General features: G+C 39.2%; 2 protein-coding genes across 2 annotated transcripts; one reads left to right on the forward strand and one right to left on the reverse strand.

The window, feature by feature from the left end:
• Positions 1-60: 60 nt before the first annotated feature.
• On the reverse strand, positions 61-7,137 carry LOC137260022 (deoxyuridine 5'-triphosphate nucleotidohydrolase-like). Its single transcript, XM_067797706.1, has 7 exons — positions 6,996-7,137; positions 6,475-6,692; positions 4,851-4,942; positions 4,176-4,220; positions 2,577-2,651; positions 1,511-1,581; positions 61-441 (listed from the first exon to the last, which is right to left on the reverse strand). The coding sequence occupies exons 2-7, from the start codon at positions 6,690-6,692 to the stop codon at positions 385-387; spliced, it is 558 nt and encodes a 185-aa protein (XP_067653807.1). The 5' UTR covers positions 6,996-7,137; the 3' UTR covers positions 61-384.
• On the forward strand, positions 6,707-19,339 carry LOC137260023 (protein KTI12 homolog). The gene is made up of 9 exons (XM_067797707.1): positions 6,707-6,902; positions 7,052-7,103; positions 10,190-10,242; positions 10,714-10,769; positions 13,044-13,123; positions 15,008-15,167; positions 16,707-16,769; positions 18,011-18,079; positions 19,116-19,339. Exons 1-9 carry the CDS (start codon positions 6,749-6,751, stop codon positions 19,257-19,259), a joined length of 831 nt encoding a protein of 276 aa, XP_067653808.1. The 5' UTR covers positions 6,707-6,748; the 3' UTR covers positions 19,260-19,339.
• The last annotated feature ends 1,629 nt before the right edge of the window (positions 19,340-20,968 follow it).

Here is a 20,968-nt window from a genome sequence, read left to right on the forward strand (position 1 = left end):
GCCACAGCAGAGATATCTGCCCCATGAATCAATAAACATAAAATAAAGACAACTCACAAATAAGAAAAACATTTTTTAATGTCTGTCAGTGTCTTAGTATTTTCACAATACTGAGAAAAGTCACTAAATCAGAACACAAAGTGGTGATGATTATCAAGCTGAAGATGATGTTCCGTGGCGCCATCTTTGCAAGGTCAACATACATGATGAGAAAAATAAATGCAAAAATATGAAACAATAGCACGGCCCAGAAGTGTAAATGCAAGCTTCCTGACAACTGTTCCATCAGATCTGCACTTCCTTATCTGGGACATCATGTGACACACTTTCTGGGTCCAGTGTCACTAGATATAATCTGTATTACACTTTTCACAAGGGAGACAATCAGTTCTTGCCAGTTGATCCAAACCCGCCGGATCCTCGCTCGGTTGTGTCAAGCTTCTGTAATACAGAGTGAGTGAGTGAGAATGGTCTTAGGCCACTTTCAGCAATATCACATTCGGGGACACCAGAAAAGGATTTCAAACACAGGGGTTCAGTTTGGTTTTTTTTGGAAAAGCCACTTGCCACAGGGCAAGAGACTTTAAGAAAGTTACTTGTCCTGACTTTCCCTTTCCCTTACCCTGATTTCTATGGCATAATCATGACGATGTAGTCGTAAAATAAAAACTCAACATGGTATTTGATGTTGATGTTTACTGGTTTATCAAGAAGTGATAAATAGCAAAGAAAGATAACCCTACTTTACTATCATTGCAAAATTTAATACCTACTTTTTGAGCAGAAATGAAATGAAATACAACCCTAAGAGGAAATTATCTAGTCAAATTTTTCATATTGCGCTTCTAAACATACACATTGCAAGGTCAAAAAAACTGAATATCATTTCCGGTCAATGAGTAGAGAACTTTTCCTGTGGATAATACAATCTGTCGAATTTCAGGTGCTCAAGGTTCAAATTCAGTGAGTGAGTGAGTTTAGTTTTATGATGCACTTAGCAATATTCCAGCTATATGGTGTCTGTCTGTAAATAATCGAGTCTGGACCAGAAAATCCAGTGATCAACAATATGAGCATCAATCTGTGCAATTGGGAACCGATGACATATGTCAACTAAGTCAGAGAGTCTGACCACCCAATCCTGTTAAGTCGCCTCTTACCACAAACACAGTCACCTTTTATGGCAAGCATGGGTTGCTGAAGGCCTATTCTACCCCGGGACCTTCACAGGTAGGTTCAAATTCAAACATCCACCCAATTTGCTGCAGGGTGGACAGGCAATTTTGAACGAAGTCACTAAGAGGAGACCACATTATGCCACATGAGCTTCCATTCCGGAACCAATGTAGCCCTAAGGTGCTCATAACCGCCATACTCTAACAGACTTGCAACTGTCATAGCACTATGACTGATTTGAGGAACTGGGCCTTGGTCTGAAGAAGTGAAATTCTAGAAAATCTCAGGAGTGAAGCTTTCGAACACAGTCACCCATATAAAGTGTGGGACATACCTCTAATTCTTTCAGTTCAGGAATGTATATTCTCTCACAGATGAGCTGTGCAATACGATCACCACTGTTCACTGAAAACAAAGAAACTAATATTAGCCCAAACAAGACAAAAAACATCTTACTGTGACCCTAGCTTTAAAGAGGTCGCCCGGACAGAATCCACAATAACACACAAATTTGGCACTTTCTTAAGGACATATTTTGTTGCTATGGAAATCTAGAGCAGGTAATTCAAAGGGAGCTAATTCTGGATGAACCAAAATCTGAACCATATCGTGACACTCATATTGTAAGATATTGTACTTGTATATACTAGTAATACTGCACATATTACTTAGGTGCATTCTGCAATGGTTGTTAACTTGAGGTGCTGGGCACCCTGCCTAGTTAAAATTGGAGGGGCAAACACAAATTTTTGAAAAGCTGTTTCCTAGCACTACTCCCAATTATGATTCAATATGGGTCATGAGAAATGTTGTGATGTTTTGAGGTTTTTAGGGGTGTTTTTGTTTTGATATACTGGCTACTTATCATCAATCATTTTGCAGTATTAGGTAACTGCAATATCCTGGACAAGTTTAAACTTTAATATGGATTACTGACACAGCATTCTGACCAGGCCATTCAGTGCTCGTATTTCCTTCAAAATGCTGTGTCCAAGGCAGAGAAACAAAAAAAAACCTGTGCAGTCTTCTGACGTGTGGTTTACCATGGGATTCAACCAGATTTCATACTCTCTTCACATACACTTGGTCCACTGGACCAGTGAGGCAGTTGGACCACTCAGGATGCAGGCATAGGATGGGGGAACAAAGTTACCCTTTAGCATTTCATGCACAGATTGATTGATTTATTCCAGCCATATGGGAGCAGGCTGTAATATAATTGAGTCTGGACAATCCTGTGATCAACAGCATGAACATCAATCTACACAACTGGGATAGGATGACATGTCAACCAAGCAAGAGATTCTGACCATCCCATCCTGTTAATCGCCTTTAAACACAAGCATGGGTTGCTTAAAAAAAATTTATCTCCATGGGTCTAAATTTTAAGTTCGTCTCACCTTTGAAATCTTGTTTGCCAAAGTTAAACATGACAACCCCAACATTTCCTCTATAGTCCTGGTCTATGACACCAGCTGAAATATAAAACACCAACAGTTTGCACCAAAATCAGAATCAGTAGTCCCGCAAGCAGAGATATGAATCCATCACTACATGGCTAGTATAATGCCAATGTGAGATAAAACAAAACTCAGCTGTTGCAGGCTGGACAGCCAGGTGTGTGAGAAAGGATAGAGACAGCACAGCACAGGTTAATGAATAAAAGACCTTTGTCAGCACTTGTGCACCTGCTTCCTGGAACACCTGGCTGTCACTTTCTCTGCACTCCTCCCTTGTAACAGTGAACTGTGTCAAAATGTCTATGATAGTTTTGTAAACTTCTTTATTTCTAGGGCTTATATTCTGCGAAAAGCATCACAGAGTTGGTCAGATGTTTGGATTATGATCAGTGTTTCATTGAGCATTTGATGTTTATTAGTTTTGAGTTAAGACTGCAATTCATCGGTTCACTTTTGAACCAAACAGACTGTAGACATGGAGCTGATGAATTCAACAATCAAATCATCCTCGATATCTCCATGGTATACGTTCCGATAAGTCTCCACTATACCCTGGACGCATCTACGGCTCTGCCTGATAAATTTATTACCTCCCTTTGCTGGATCCGCCTTCTCACAGTAGCCAATCAGCTAGGTCGCCGTTATAACCGAGCTTGCCAGTGTCAACAAAGGTAGCGGTCGCAACTGTGAAGGTTTGCTCGCAGTGCGTCCCAGATTTTAGGGAAATCATACAAACAAACTGACAGGTCCGAAACTTTAAAACAACATATGCAAGAACGCCTTCTACCTCTTCCAGAGAACCTCTGCATGGTTTCTGTTGCCAAGTATAATCGGTTAGATAATTCAAAAAACGAAAGTGAGTTGTGATTGGTTCGCTCAACTTCCCAGCGTAGACACCTGACTGGGTCAAAAGACAGTCAAGGGAGGTAATAAATTTATCAGACAGAACCGTAGATGCGTCCAGCGTATAGTGGAGACTTATCGGAACGTATACCCTGGAGATATCGAGGATGCAATCAAATAGGACATAATTAATTACTTTGACACTTTTTAAACTACTGTATAGCCGCAATTCTACATTTAATTCTACATGTCATCTCAACCCTAAATTTGTAAAGGGTAAATTTCACCACTTGGATACTTCATTGTGACGATCAAAATTTGAAAAGAATTATTCGTCAAACTAAGTGAGCCTTAAAAGGAGTCTAAAAGACTGGCACCTATATCCATGTATATTTTAACAGTACATATCGATTTATTACAAGCATGCTAACACTCTCTAAACATCAACATCACAAAGGCAATGGTCTATTAGTTCTCAGCTCTCTTATGTACCTTGCTTGTGATGGAGACATGAGTGGTGGTATAGCAAATAGTTTCTAAATGCCTCCAGTAGATATTCTCAAAACAATTTCCAATGTGCTGGAGAAAACTTTTACTTTGCCTTACCGACAAACTGCAAACAACAATTATGAGAAAAGAAATGAAATGAAAAAAAAAAAGAGAGAGAAACAAAGTTGAAAAATCAAAAGACCTCACCTCCTACATCAATGAAGTGTTTGGCTGCCAGACCAGACCGAGGAGCTGAAACATATGACACATCTTTCTGAAGCAAAGCAACTTCAACTACATCAGTTTACTTAAAAGACTATCACAAAATGATCAAAATTTTAGAATTTCATGAAACAACTTACACAAAACATTGGTAATCATGTTTTTCATGCCAAAAAAATATAACAGAACCATGCAAAGATTACTTTGCATGCATATTTTGGACGCATAGATTATGATCTACATAATTTTAAAGAGCACATCAAAACTGTAAGATATGGACAATACATTTCAAAATGATTCAGGATTATATTTTTTACATTGAAAATTTCACATGATTTGGACTGCATATTTACATTTTTTTTTTCTGCATGCACTTGTACAAAACCTGCCGAAAACACTGAACACTTCTATTTAGTTAAAAACTGGGTGGTTAGATCGATGACTGGCTGACATGACACTACATCCAAACTGTGTAGATCAATGCTGCTGACAAATTGCTGGTATATTGCATGAAACAACAAATAAGCAATAGATAGAATAGGTAGTTTTCTAACTCTTTGTCTGACTGGGCTTGAAGAAACATACAAGAAATTGAAGAAAGATGATGTCCTGACACCACTGTCAACATAATAAAATTGATTTGATGCATGGCCGACATACCAACTCTGCCATATGATCCCTCCGGAACAGCTATCTGGATGTCTGTCATGGCGATAATCTTATCCCCCGCCGGAATCAAATAGTCATAGGCACTAAAAACAAACAGAACAATTACATGAATTACATCTAGACTGGGAAGGTCTAGAGATGAAATACCTACAAGTATAAAATAAAAGCATCAAGTGCTTTAGCATGAAACCAGGGAGAGAACACATATTTATATTCATGAAAGGCAAATGGTAGTGTCAGATAAAAAATTAAAATATAAATAACTATATGTTCATCACATATTCTCACAGAAAATATGTTTTCTGTCAAGAACGCTGATGCATGATCACAGTCCAGTAACTAGGAACTGGCCCAAGTTTATGGATGATCAAAATTTTTGTAAAGAATATTGGTGAGTTTTTACCAACATGGACACACCATTACTTTTCCCCCGCTCTTTCCGGCAGGATTTGTCTTTCATCCTTACACTTCATAACATCACTTGTTGTGCTGCGAGAATGGGAGATGCCTCGATAAGTCAGTAGTGGCCAGACGACCTTGTTTTTCACCGAGCTCAAGAGTGGTAATACACCTGATGCATCAAGCAGTTTTATAGATGCAGATGTTCGAGGAGGAGTCTCTTCATTTAAAAACAACAAACACTCATACAATAAGAACAGGAAAATCAGATATAAATATGTACCTACATTAGGGGTGGATACAGGGAACTGTAATTTTGAGACAGGGTGGGTGGATTGGGAAAGAGTTCCACCCATACCCCCCTCTTTTTACATAGAATATTTCTACCTTCCCCGGTGTAATATTCCAACACTGAAATAAGTTCATTAATTGTTATTTACACCTGTTCCAGTTTATTGAATGTCTATTTAGGGCCAGGTATGCATGTCAGTTTGTAATTTTGGCTATTGATTGGGGTGGGGGTTACGGACGGAACTGTTACCGTGGATTGCATGGTTCTGTTTCACCATTCTGTTTTTTCAGGGCAAAAGAGGGGAGCATATCATAATGAGGCACTCTACCGCTATGTCACAGTATGTGGGACTAAGGTGCTGTGGTGCGAGTTACTTCCCCTTGTATCACTCTAGTTGAGTAAGGTAATATTAGAATGTAAGCTCACGGTATAGCAGACGAAATTTCTATGTGGTCTCTGATATGAAGTTCTGGTAAGTCTAAGAACAACTAGATGTATATTATGAATGTACGAATGCATCCAACCCCAAATTTCAAAATGGGGAAGATAATAACACGTTTGAGTTCTTTCTTTCTGTGAGTTGCATTTATATGGTTCTGCCAGAGAAATCTCTGGATGCAGAATAACTACATCTAATGTAACGCACAGGGAGAAATAAGACAAAATATTGAGTATACGGCATATAAATGCACCCCCTATGAAATTGTGTACAATTTCGAGGGTGAAATTTTGATTGTGTCCTTGTCCATAAAATGTTGTCTATTCGATCTTCGACTGGTAAACATTGGTTGGCTACGCGACTTCGATTCTAAACACAGAGCTTTATGAAAACATCCGAAATTGTGCGCACTAAGTTGCAAGACTCCATTGATCACACGTGTCTTTACGATCTTACGAGTGTGGATCTGAAACATAAGGTGTTACCTGTACAGATCGTATCCTGCTGCATATTTGGATCCTCTTGTTGGTGCCCGGCCATTCTCAGTCAGTTTGGCAAACTGCAGGGTGACATCATCAGTGGGCATTTTGCAGAACTTTCTTGACAGAGGCCTAAATGTCACACTCTCTGTTGAACTTGGCGGGCGATGTTGATGTATTTGGCGCCCAATTATGCGAGCACCAATCAGACGTCGATACAGCATCTGGCGGAAGTGAAGGCATAACTCTGCGAACTTCCGGTAAAATTATTCTTGTCACTATGCCTTTAGTAGTTTTGTGTGGTTTTCCGTCGAGTGGCAAGACTAAGCGAGCAAATGAGCTAAAGAAACACATTGAAGCAAAGTATCCGAACAAGAAAATTCATGTTGTAAGCGACCATAACAGTGGTGTTGAGAGAAATACTGTTTACGCAGGTAAAGTGCATTGACATTTACGGGAAATGTTGTCATTCATTTTACCACTGAAAATACCGCAATTGGTTGTATTTTGCTCTTTCAAGGACTAACCGTGAGTATGTCTGTTAACTGATCAATATGAAAACACGTTGATATTGTACTCGCAGATTCCAGACAAGAGAAGGAAGTACGGGGCTCGCTGAAGTCGACAGCTCAGAGGTGGGTGCAAATCCTGTTCACACACAGTGACTGTCGCTCTATGAAACGTCCATAAAATCATGTTGTGATTGCACCACGGTATGCTATTAACGGCCATCAGTTGGCGAAAGCAGGTTGAGTGAGTGAGTTTAGTTTTACGCCGCGCTCTGCAATATTCCATCTATATGGCGGCAGTCTGTAAATAATCGAGTCTGGACCAGACAATCCAGTGATCAACAACATGAGCACTGATCTGCGCAGTTGGGAACCGATGACATGTGTCAACCAAGTCAGCGAGCCTGACCTCCCGATCCCGTTAGTTGCCTCTTACGACAAGCATAGTCGCCTTTTATGGCCAGCATGGGTTGCTGAAGGCCAATTCTACCCTGGGACCTTCACCGAAACCTTCATGGGTATTCTACCCTGGGACCTTCACGGGTATTCTACCCCGGGTCACCAAAAGCTGGGTGAGATCATGTAGCAAGTTTCAGATACTGCCGATGCCATTGATTTGCGGTGATACTTCCTCCTCTTCCCCTATCCTAAATAATATCTGTCAAATTATTGTATTCTGAAAGTCTTAAGAAAACCTAACACAACAAGTACTAGAAAAGTCACAAAAATAACTAAAAGCAAAACATTAATTACAATGTATTGCGTTACCTGGTACTCTGTGGTAGAAAGAAATGGGGGAACGGAAGGAAGTCTTTCCATTAAATTAATGTAACAGAATTAATCATGGTACTTAATTAGCTATTCACTGATGTGTCCAAACCATTCAGTGCCGCCAATCATGCTTTTGTGTATTGCGGTGGAAGGGAATGATGGCAGTATAAACAGATGTTTTGTCACAACTAACTGTAACAGTTATCACCATTCCTGATTTCTTATGCCATTTGTGAAATGATATATATATTTATATGATGCAGTAACATAGAATAATTGTGTGACTATTTGAATGTTTCTTTATATAGTAAATTGAAAGGGAATGAAATAGTTAATGACTCTCAGGAACTTGGACTTGCCATTATTTAGGTCGTGGGACACCCCTTCCTCCAAACTAAGTTAAGGAAATGTTTTATAGGGTTATCTTTAATTTTTTTTCTTATTATATTCACTGTGAATAATTTACTTGTGCTGTCCTTTACTGTTGTCAAACACCAAGGAAAAAAAGACCAGAACTGTAATTGACCGGAACTGTACATGTATGATACTGATGTATTGGAGATAGCGGGGCGGTGGGGTAGCCTAGTGGTTAAAGCGTTCGCTCGTCACGCCGAAGATCCGGGTTCGATTCCCCACATGGGTACAATGTGTGAGGCCCATTTTCTGGTGTCCCCCGCCGTGATATCGCTGGAATATTGCTAAAAGCGGCGTGAAACTAAACTCACTCACTATTGGAGATAGCTGTTATGTGGTTGTAGTAGTGCATTCTACTGGTTAACTGTTCTGGGTTCTCCCACATAGATACAATGTGTGAAGTCCATCAGGGGTGTCACCACCGTGATATTGGTGGAATATTGCTAAAAGCGGCGTGAAACTAAACTCACTCACTATTGGAGATAGCTGTTATGTGGTTGTAGTAGTGCATTCTACTGGTTAACTGTTCTGGGTTCTCCCACATAGATACAATGTGTGAAGTCCATCAGGGGTGTCACCACCGTGATATTGGTGGAATATTGCTAAAAGCGGCGTGAAACTAAACTCACTCACTATTGGAGATAGCTGTTATGTGGGTGTAGTAGTGCATTCTACTGGTTAACTGTTCTGGGTTCTCCCACATAGATACAATGTGTGAAGTCCATCAGGGGTGTCACCACCGTGATATTGGTGGAATATTGCTAAAAGCGGCGTGAAACTAAACTCACTCACTATTGGAGATAGCTGTTATGTGGTTGTAGTAGTGCATTCTACTGGTTAACTGTTCTGGGTTCTCCCACATAGATACAATGTGTGAAGTCCATCAGGGGTGTCACCACCGTGATATTGGTGGAATATTGCTTAAAGCAGTAAAAGCTAAACTTTGGTTGGTCTTTACTGTGTAAGGACATTGAGACATGTTGCAGGCAGTCTCAATTACAACAGGAACCTTTTTGTCATGAGAAAGTCCTCTCCTATGTTGGTACTGAAAACTGTCATCCCTGCCTGTAAGAAATCTTTTATGACATGGGCAGCTGGGTAGCCTGGTGTTTAAAGCGTTCACTCATCAAGCTGAAATCCTGGGTTCTATTCTCCACATGGGTACAATGTGTGAAGCCTATTTCTGGTGTCTCCCGCTGTGATATTGCCGGACTATTGCTAAAACCAGTTTAAAACTACTAACTTACTTTTATATAAAGACAGCCACATTGTATTATTGCGATGTTCAGTGTAAATATGACTGCTAATGGTATGAATTGATGTTTGTGTCAAGTTCGTGTACAAGTTTTAAGTCTGAGCAGGGTGAAGAATGGTTGCTAGACAATTTCCTGTATGAGATGGTATGTCAGTTTGATGTTGGAGGAGCGAAACCTGAAGTGATGCAGGTTTCAGAATGTTATCCTTTTTGTGAAACCCAAGAGCAAGAATTTGGTGCTGACAATCCTCGAAAAATGTAATTGAGGCAAACCTGGATTTGAAACCTTGATCAAAGCTGTCTGGTGACAACTCTTGAAGCAGCCTCATATGGCTGAACTCAGCCTCCCAAAGTGAAATGTCTACTGGCAAACAAGGATGAGTTGAGCACCAACCTGACAACTGACCTGTATCAGCATGTAGGAGTGCTGCCCAGTGGTGCTTGCCATTGTGAAGGGGCCGCAGGTTGTCCATGGTTGTCTAGTGTAGTGTTTATTGCCAATTTGCTACACCAACGTCTTTAGAGTTGTATGAGCAAAGTGAGAGCAGCTACGCACTGAATCAATTTCATTGCCATGCACTACATGTAAACTAGCCTACATCAGCTCTATCTGTCACAAACCAAAGGAGTTAGCTCATTGCCATGCATTGCCTACTTCTCATAAACACGTTCTCTGTGGTGCTCCAACTTATCCTTGTTTGCCAGTAAGACAAAGATAAAGATGATAGATGATGCTTGTGGTTCTGTCCTCACACATATTTTGTCTTTTCAGGTTATTGAACAAAGAAGATATAGTAATTCTTGACTCCTTAAATTATATAAAAGGTAGGCTGAGACAGTCAGACGACCGTCAAAATCTGTGCTTTTCAGATGATTTTTTCCACTGGTTTTAAGTATAGTATTTTAAGTGTTGGAAATTGGATAAAATCTGATAACTGATGATTGGTACATTACAACCGATCACTCATCAAAAATAATTTGATTGCGCCATTTGTAAAGTTTTCTTTGGATTTGTTAATGCACAAAGATTTTGTGTTTTTTTGTGTTTTTTAAACAAATTGCCGGAAATGCATTTGCAGATTTCACGTCTTTAAAGGATTACTAGTATATTAGGAACAAAAATTTCCTGGAGTCTTTAAGATAAATTCAGTCAAGACTTTGAACAAGTTGGTAGTGTGTATGAATATGACATGTAATTTTAATAAGAGTCAAACCAACCAACCAATGGTGAGAAGTGTTTCAGTTTTGCTTGCACAAGATGTTTGTTTCTTTAAATGTTATCATTTGATCTTTCAGGCTTCCGCTATGAGTTATTCTGTGTAACAAAGGCCTGCCACACACCCCATTGTGTTGTAAGTAAAGCAAAACCATGTTCATAAATAACAATTGCTGACTCAGCATTCTGAAAAAGGTTGTTTGTTGCTTAATGCAGTTTTCTAACTGTAAGACGGTTGTCTCTAAATACTGAGGCATACACCAGACAATCCAGTGATTAACATCATGATCCCTGCCTTGAAAAGGTTTGTATTTGGTGCTGCACTCAACAATATTCCTGCTCTGTGATGGCTGTCTATAAATAACCGTGTCTGAAACAGTGATCAATAGCATAAGCATCATTCTATGCAAGTGGGATACTATAGCGTGTCAATGAAGTCAGTGGGCGTGACAACTAGTGCTGGAGGGATTAATCATAGGATCGGTTAATCGTTTGATCCAAGTCAAAATAAACAATTGTCAATTACTAATGAACTGCAGATTGATTAATCAGAAAATAATGATTTAGTTTTATTCTGTCTTGCCATGTTTTCTTTCACCTAGCAATATGGGCACTGTTCCTAAAAGCAATCGTAGTGCTATGGTGATCGTATCTCTTTGACATATACTGAGACTGTCGTAACGCTTGTGGTTGCTTTGTGCAACGGGGCCCTGGCCGCCATTGCTTGTTTACTTCTTAAACGGAAGCCGTGTACTATGCATGCCTCCCCTGTCAGCCAGTGGCGATGCTAGATTGGGGTGTCCCTTTCCCGAAAAGGTCACGACGTCATTGAAATACTACAAGTTGTAAACTGGAGTAAAGTGGTGAATACTGACTGATCATGAGTGAAAAAACAAGATCTATGATTTTCCCGGAAAAAGCAAAGAGCCAGTCTAGCTATTCTCCAAGTGTTCGTATCCCTACGAACTTCTTAAGCCCATTCTCAATACATTGGCTATGATCGAAGTTAGGAATTCTTACGGCTGAAAACGTTTCAAGAATAAGGGCCCTGGTTTGGCAACATTTTGGTTTTTATTGCGAAGAGTGCGATGGTTTCAAACTGGACAAATCTAAGTTTACAAAGTTACAATTCTAAATCCGGCCAATATCTATCAAAATGTAAACAAAATCTATTTAAGAAGAAATCATAATTTGTCCTTTAAAAAATAAATTTTCAAAACAAATATTTCTGTTAACACATCCACTTTTTTTTCAAATTCTTTTGTCGAGCAGGCCACTTGAGAACTAAGTAACATTCATGAGCAAAAACTGTGCCAACCTCATTTATCCAATCATGCTGCCATATGTCACAATCCAACCCAGGCATTACAGGTTAGCCATTTTCTAATTGACTGAGAGGGGTAATTCCTTGGTTTGATCTTTTATATTTGTATACAAGCATGTGACAAACTTCATGCACTCACCATGTTCCATCTGTCAAATTTTGCAACCAGATGCTGAAACTGATACAGGTATTTCAGGTTAGGGATATATTCATATTTGTTTTTGGCTAAAAGAAAATTCCTTGAGTTGCATTTGCGTACAAACACGTGACTTACGTCAATGAAATATCGAGTTGTTTTGGTGTCATGAATGCTGTAGAACAGTGCCGATACAATGCTTAATCATGTTAATTACAATACTTCACAGAATAGATTTTTCTATTTCAACATTAAGAGAACGTCTTTGTTCACCCTTCAACAACACCAAACAAAAAGACAGACGTTATTGTTTTTCTTGATGTTTCAATGAGGCTGCAAGTGTCCATAACTTGATAGCGTTAACAATTGACAACTTGGAAGTTAGTTGGCTGATCTTGCAGTACAAATGATTATAACCGATTGATTATTGATCGGACAGGAGCGATTATCGGTATGACAATATGTAATGATAACCAGCTATAGTGACAACCCTATCCTGTTGGTCACCATTTATTAAATAATATTCATAACATTATGTGGTCATTATGTGCTGTGGGAAAACAAGGAATATTTCACAGTTCTTATTCATCTCTACGACTCCGCCAATATTCTGACCCGTGACTTGTCTGACCAGACCCGTGAAGGTCCTGCTGTAGAATAGGCCTTCAGCAACCCATGCTTGCCATAAAAGGCGACTATGCTTGTAAGAGGTGATTAACGGGATTGGGTGGTCAGGCTCGCTGACTTGGTTGACACATGTCATCAGTTCCCAATTGCGCAGATCGATGCTCATGTTGTTGGTCACTGGGTTGTCTGATCCAGACTCAATTATTTACAGACCGCCTCCATATAGCTTGAATACTGCCGAGGCATAAACTAAACTCCCTCACTCACTTATTTACCTCTGCATGTTGTTGAGAGTTGAAATCTAAATATACTTTTGTTTTCAGATATTTTGTGATATCAGTTCAGAACGTGCGTCAGGCTTCAATCTTCAGCGGAGTGAGCCAGACAGATACACCCAGGAAATGTGAGTCTCCTTGAATCATATGCTGTTAAAACTGATCTTCAGTAACCCATGCTTGTGAGTCTCCTTGAATCATATGCTGTTAAAACTGATCTTCAGTAACTCTTGCTTGTGAGTCTCCTTGAATCATTGATCTTCAATAGTCCATGCCTGTCGTAACAGGATCGAGTTACTTGGTTCACACGTCATCATATCCCAGATGCTTAGATTGATTTTCATGCTGTGGATCACTGGATTGTCTGGTCCAGTTTCCGTTATTTACAGACCAGTGCCATAGAACTGGAATATTGCTGAGTGCAGCATTAAACAACAAACATTGTCTTACCTTCATGTAAAATGCTTTAATTTCATTGGACAATGACACTTATTTGACACACCTAGGAGTGTGACAACTGGAAAAAGTATTACCCACTGCCATGGTAACTGCCATGCTGCCATGCTCTCGGCAGAAAAGCTGTATTATTAATCATCGTATGATGTCATAATATGACGCATGCGGAGCCCGAAATTTGAAAAACGTTTGATCGACTGTTTTGAGTTCACTATGTATACAGTAATTTACTGCTTTATTTAAACTATTTTGTGCATCAAATAGTTTGCACACTAAATTTGAACGTAATTAACCATTTTTATAGCAGTTTTAAGCTTGTCAGAATATGTTTCACTAACTTTAAAATTCTAATTGAGTGGCAGACACCATTTGTACATTTTGTTTACATATCATATAGTCAGTAGTGATCTTCAAAATCTATTAAAATAATGTTTTGTACATTTAAGATTGGGGTAAGGTAAATACGTTGTATGTTTCTCCCTAGGGTAATACGTCCTGATATACTGGGGTTGAATAGGCTTGACATAAAAGGCAACTATGCTTGCCATAAGAGGCAAATAAAGGGATCGGGTGGTCAGGCTCGCTGACTCAGTTGACACATGTCATCGGTTCCCCATTATACAGATGGATGCTCATGCTGATAATCACTGGATTTTCTGATCCAGACTCGATTATTTGCAGACTGCCGTCATATAGCTGGAATATTGCAAAGTGCAGCGTAAAACTCCACTCACTCACTCATTCACTGTCCTCCTTCCATAGGTGTATGTATGATGAGTGTGTGTGTGTAATGAGCAGCTCACTGTATCTTAATAATGCCTGCGAAATGTCAGGGTTGAATGTTGTCTTTCTCAATAGTGACATCACCTGTTTTGTTCTCCTTCTTCAGGCAGTTAATGAAAAACCCCAGGCTTTTGCAAATGCTATGAAAAATAGAGTTATCCTAATGCTAGTCACTAGATACCTGCTGAAATTCTGCGGATGTCACCAAAAGGGGAAATTCACTCACTCCTATTAGAAAACTTTGTATGTGAGTGAGTATTGTTTTATGTCGCTTTTAGCAATTTTCCAGTAATATCGTGGTAGGTACACTGGAAAATGCATTGTATTTATTAATAAAAAGTTTTAAATTTAAAAATTATTTTAAACTTGATGATGAAAGTGTCGTGTCAGGGGTTGAAAAATCCCATCGCCCGATGCCCGGGACAAGTCAGTTTTCATTTCAGGCAATCAGATAATGGTATGTTACTTGTCCGTGTACAACTAGATAAGTTCCACTTACAGTTTCAAACTGCTAATAATCTTGGATTTAATTTCACATCTGCTCATAATGAAGCTATTAAAGTTCGCAATAATAATAAAGTAGAGCTAGTAGAGAGTGAAATTATCACTCTTCGATAAATAATCCAGAAAACGTTAACATCAAACATTGTGTCATAAAATCAGTGCAAGTGGAATATTAGTCAGGACAAGTTACTTTCTTGAAGTCACTTGCCGTGTGGCAAGTGGCTTTTCAACATATTTTTGAACCCCTATGTCATGATGGTGTGTTCCAGCTTTGATGGCCTTGTGATGAGGTTTGAGTCCCCCAACCCAAGTACGAGATGGGACACGCCTCTGTTTGTTGTCCAGGTGGACGACGACCTCCCAGGTGACCAGATTTGCCAGGCGCTGTTTGACCGGAAACCACCACCCCCAAATCAGTCAACACAGTCGGTATGTTCTCATGTCATTTTCAGACTGACATTTATGTTTATTGACTAGCTGTCTTGAAAATATCAAGCACCTTGCTATTAGTGCTGGGAATTGGTTGAAATCTCACAATTGAAGATTGCTTCATTGCCAACGAACAATCGTTGAAAAAAAGTGTGTCATTTTTTCAGATTTTCCTATCCAGGGGCCGTTTTCATGAAACTCTCATAAGCCTAAGATATAACTTTTCTAGTAACATTTTACCAGGCATACTGTGACATAGGAGGTGCAACTGCTATGAGAAAAGTTACAAGGCTTACGAGAGTTTTGTGAAACGGGGCCCAGGTTGTAATTGCAGTCATGATGCAACTTGATACATTAAAGTGATGACATGAACATAAACTTCCTGGAGTCTTCAAGAAATGTTTAATCATGACTTTTCAGTTAATAGAGTGATTTTTCTAAGAATTAAACAAGTTTTCAAGCCCTGATTTTGAAAATATATTATATGGTCAAGTGTTTCAAGAACTGTAAAAGTAGTTTGTGTTTGATTATGAGAAAATGTGATCGATTGCTTGGTCATTTGGTCTTGGTGACCACTCGTCGAATATTTTAGTTAATCGGAACACCCCTACTTGCTGTTAGCAGCCCTGACCAAATCTAAAGCAATATGTATGAAGGTTTCTAAGTATTACTGAGTATCACTGACAGTTTACATTAGTGTCACGACTTTCCGTGCTGGCGATTAGGTGCCCGACTCTGATGGGCTCAACCCAACTAAAGAATACTACTGGCTTGTGACCAGGTATCACTATTTCTTAGCGTTTTTTATGATTTGCTTCATTCTTTCTGAATATAAGGAAGCAAAATTTATCTCGATGACAGATTAGCCATTCACTGACGTTCCCTGCTTATTGACAGTTGCCAATCGTGTTTCAGAGAAACGTGGTCAACAGGAAGTGCTATAGTATATATTGTGCTTTCCTAGCAACTAACAAGACCAGTTATCACCATTTCTGAATTTTCTGTTATTCAACATGTGACATGAATTTGGTTATGAACTATTGTGTTTCAAACCTTGACATATTGAAGAAATTTCAAAATAAGAATTTGTTTTGAAAAAAGAAATGTGAATGTTGGCTTCTTGAGTAGTTGTTTGCAATTTTAGCATTGTTTGTTTTCCCTTGGAAAAAGGTCAAGATGAAAAAAGTCAGAAGTAAAAATTATGCTTTTGATCGGTAGATTGTCTAATCCAGACTCAGTTATTTTTAGACCGCCGCCATGTAACTGGAATATTGCTGAGTGCAGCATAAAACTAAACTCACACACTCATCCTGGATGCAATATTTTGGGTTTCCATTCTCTGTGTTTGTACGTCATATAAAGCCCTAGGCCTAGATTTTCGAAGCTCTCTTAGCACTAAGATGGTCATAAATGTCATATATCAACATTAACTTATGACTATTTTGGCGCTAAGAGAGCTTAAAAAATCTAGCCCCTGCTTTTCTAGGTGGTGTTAGACCAAACTGATTCACTCACTCTATCACTCACTCAATATTGCAGCAACCACTCTCCTCCACCAACTTCCTGTACGAGCTGGATCGCATCACACAGGAGACACTTACTGTGAGTAACCATGACAACACAAAATATCACAGATCAGAACATGAGTAGGCATCTTTTATCCAGTAACTAGACTTTGCCCAAAGTGTCTGTGAAATTCCTGAAGTTTCATTAATTATCTTTTTCCTCATGGAAAATGATTGTCACTGAATTTGAATTGTACACGATATTAATTTTGTAAACTGGACCAAGATGACTAGATAATAATTATTGTCAAATTTAGGTCCTGGATAAATGGTTGTTGTCATGAAGATGTATTTCAGAATTTATCAGATTGTCTTTTGGCATCCTTTTCTTTTTTATAATTTATGTATGTACATGATATTAATTTTATAAACTGGACCAAGATGGCTAGATAATAATTATTGTCAAATTTAGGTCCTGGATAAATGGTTGTTGTCATGAAGATGTATTTCAGAATTTATCAGATTGTCTTTTGGCATCCTTTTCTTTTTTATAATTTATGTATGTACATGATATTAATTTTATAAACTGGACCAAGATGACTAGATAATAATTATTGTCAAATGTAGGTCCTGGATAAATGGTTGTTGTCATGAAGATGTATTTCAGAATTTATCAGATTGTCTTTTGGCATCCTTTTTTTTTATAATTTATGTATGTTTTTTTATTGCCTTACCTCAGTATACCTGCAGTCGTTTTGGCTTAAAAGCGGACCAATGAGTTGCAGTCTTACTTGAAAACGAATAAACATAAAATGCTCAATGAAACACTGATCATTATGAAAATATCAGACGAACTCTGTGAGTTTTTTACAGAACTTATGTATTAAATGTAATGAAGATATTTAACAAATTGTCATTAAAAGATGGACACACTTCATTGTTTGTTACAAGGGTAGAGTGCAAACAAAGAGACAGCCAGGTGTTCAAGAAACAGAGCCCTTATTCTCGAAACATTTGTAGCCCTAAGAATTCTTAACTTTGATCGTAGCCAATGTGTTAAGAATGGGTTTAAGAAGTTCGTAAGGCTGCGAACGTTTCGAGAATAGCTAGCCAGGTGCCTGTAAAGTTTTTGATTCATTAACCTCCATCCTTTCTCGTATATCTGGCTGTCCCTTTCTTTTGTGTCAAACTGACTATGAGACAAGAAAAGATCTGCAGTCTTTCGTGTTTGGACCAATGGCTTCTTTCTTAGGCTACTTAGATATTGTTGCAATAGTTAGGTGATAACAAGAAGATATTTCCCTCTTGGTGATTAATAGGAAAATTCCTCACTTTCAGGCGGTAATGGAAGCACAGAAGATGGGTCTGCCTGGAGACAAGATTACCATTCCGGGTGCCACAGAGAAAGTATCCTTAATGTACCATCATCAAGATCTGTTTCAGATGTTGATTTGTGAATGTTGAATGCTGCACTCTACAATATTTAAGCTGTATTACGATAGCTTGTAATCTCCTCCTTCATGTGTAGCACCACTGGTAGCAATATTCTTGGTCAATGAAAGTATATATCTGTATATAATGGCCTGTAAATAGTCTACACTGAACTAGACAATCCAGTGATAAACGTCCTGAGCACATGCCTAATTGTAGGCTGTGAAGATAAGGATTAGAATTGCTTTCTTCAGCAAGCCATGTTTGTTGTAAGAGGTGACTAAGTGGATTGGATGGTCAGACTCGCTGACTGGAATGACAGTTGTGTCCATACATGCTCACAATGCTGATACAAGGATTGTCTGGTCCAGATTTGATTATTTACAGAACACAGTCATATAGTTGGAATATAGTTGTGTATGATGTAAAACTGAACTCACCTGCTCGCTTGCTCGCTCACTCACTCCCTCTGCCATATAACTGGAATAAAACTGGCGTAAAACTAAACTCACTCCCTCTCTCTCTCATTTACTTACTCTCTCACTCACTAGATCTTGAGATACTGCCTTTAAACTGAAATTACCAGAGCATTGAGTGAGTGAGTTTAGTTAGAAGCCACACAAAGCAATATTCTGGCTATATGGGTTAGTCACAACTTATGACAAGCATAGTTGCCTTTTGTGGCAAGCGACTCGTGAAGGTCCCAGCCTTTACTGCCACCATATAGCTGGAATATTGCTGAGTGCAGCGTAAAACCAAACTCACTCACTCGCTTTCTTTTGTGGCAAGCGTGGGTTGCTTAAGACCTATTCTCCCGGGATCTTCATGGGTCACCAGTGTATTTACAGACTTCACCATGTAGCTAAAATATTGTTGTGTGAGACATTAAACAAAAAAACAAACAATCAAAATCTAATACAGGCTGTAGTATATATAATTTATTAAGTATCAGTTTTAAATTCAGAGTGTCTGTCCAAAAAGTTCTGCTGTTTGATTTCCTTATGCAGGCCAGATTGAGCTAACAAGAACGATAACTCTGTCCGAATTGCATCGACAGCGTCGTCAGTTCATCACGTACACCAAGATGCACCCAGTTGAGGATACAGCGCGACTAGCGAACATGTTCGTCCAATACCTCAACAACAGTCTGAGGTGACCTCAGCTGTCTTCAATAAATCCTGCTTATGAATTTTTATTTGTAAATATAATTTGTAAATAAAGATTTATGCGAGAAAATGTTTGCGAGTCTTTACTTCTTTTGATGCCACTGCATGTTTTTTTTGTAAAGGACAGGGAAACCTTAGACCTAGTGCACATCAAAAGTGATTGAGTATGGCTTTAAGACACATTTAGCAATAATCCAGCAGTATTCCAGTATTATCCAGAAATGGGCTTCACACAATGTAACCTGTGGGGAATCAAACCTGGGTTTTCAGTGTGACAAGTTCTTTATCACAAGGCTACAACAGTGTCCCTGAAATCAAAAACATCTGTTGTCTTCATTATTTGATTTTCGGTTGGTCTGTAAATATTCAGAACCAGACAATCCAGTGATTTCATCAAGAAATGACCATGTGTGAATACACAATGGGAAAAGAGATCAAATACAACACACATTATGTGTGATATTGCACTTTCTCAGAGAGCAAGAGTCCGCATCCAGAATAGGGCCCAACAAATGTTCAAGGATCAGTACTTACCCAGGAACTGTGATCTCAAATATGGCATGTTACATTTGGCAAATATCTCCAGATTCATAGTTGTCAGCTTACATTAGACAAGGGGTACTCAAAGTATGTGATCTAGACTACCAGTTGTCAATGGGGCAACCACTTGATGTACTGTACAGAGATTGTGCCCCGAGTGTGATCTAGACTACCAGTTGTCAATGGGGCAACCACTTGATGTACTGTACAGAGGTTGTGCCCCGAGTGTGACCTAGACTACCAGTTGTCAATGGGGCAACCACTTGATGTACTGTACAGAGGTTGTGCCCCGAGTGTGATCTAGACTACCAGTTGTCAATGGGGCAACTCCTTGATCTAGAGTACAGAGGTTGTGCCCCGAGTGTGATCTAAACTACCAGTTGTCACTTGGGCAACCACTTGATATAGTGTACAAAGGTTGTGCCCTAAGTGTGATCTAAACTACCAGTTGTCACTTGGGCAACCACTTGATATAGTGTACAAAGGTTGTGCCCTAAGTGTGATCTAAACTACCAGTTGTCAATGGGGCAACCACTTGATGTACTGTACAGAGGTTGTGTCCCGAGTGTGATCTAGACTACCAGTTGTCAATGGGGCAACTCCTTGATCTAGAGTACAGAGGTTGTGCCCCGAGTGTGATCTAAACTATCAGTTGTCACTTGGGCAACCACTTGATATAGTGTACAAAGGTTGTGCCCTAAGTGTATTCTAGACTACAAGTTGTCAATTGGGCAACCACTTGATCTAGCGTACAGAGGATGTACCCCGAGTGTGATCTAGACTACCAGTTGTCCGACTTATTTTTAGTGGAAGCTGCGGTGGCTGAGTGGGTTAGATCTCTGACTTCGTGTGCGGGCGACTGAGAGTTAAGGTTCAAATCCTGGATGGGATTCAATCTAACAAAACTACTAGAATCTGCTTTATTAATAAAGTGTGAATTTAAGTATAACGCCATCATTGTATGTTGGGCAGCCAAGTAGTTAAAGCTGTTGCTCGTCACAAAGACACGTTCGATGCACATATGGGTACAACATGTGAAGACCATACATTTAATCTGCTGCCATTTTCGCTTGTTGTGAGCATGAAAGTGAGTAAGTGACTGAGTATAGTTTTATGCGTCTATCTGCAATGTTCCAATTATAGGACTGTGGTCTTTAAG

Source organism: Haliotis asinina, chromosome 13 (assembly GCF_037392515.1).
Source record: "Haliotis asinina isolate JCU_RB_2024 chromosome 13, JCU_Hal_asi_v2, whole genome shotgun sequence".
NCBI lineage: Eukaryota > Metazoa > Mollusca > Gastropoda > Lepetellida > Haliotidae > Haliotis > Haliotis asinina.

Coding starts and splice junctions, on each gene's coding strand:
- LOC137260023 (XM_067797707.1), top strand. CDS start 6,749: ATGCCTTTAGTAGTTTTGTGTGGTTTTCCGTCGAGTGGCAAGACTAAG. Junction 6,903..7,051: donor GAGAAATACTGTTTACGCAG/GTAAAGTGCATT, acceptor TTGTACTCGCAG/ATTCCAGACAAGAGAAGGAA. Junction 13,124..15,007: donor GACAGATACACCCAGGAAAT/GTGAGTCTCCTT, acceptor GGTGTGTTCCAG/CTTTGATGGCCTTGTGATGA.
- LOC137260022 (XM_067797706.1), bottom strand. CDS start 6,692: ATGCTGTATCGACGTCTGATTGGTGCTCGCATAATTGGGCGCCAAATA. Junction 4,221..4,850: donor GGGATCATATGGCAGAGTTG/GTATGTCGGCCA, acceptor CATATGTTTCAG/CTCCTCGGTCTGGTCTGGCA. Junction 2,652..4,175: donor ACACTTCATTGATGTAGGAG/GTGAGGTCTTTT, acceptor TTTATATTTCAG/CTGGTGTCATAGACCAGGAC.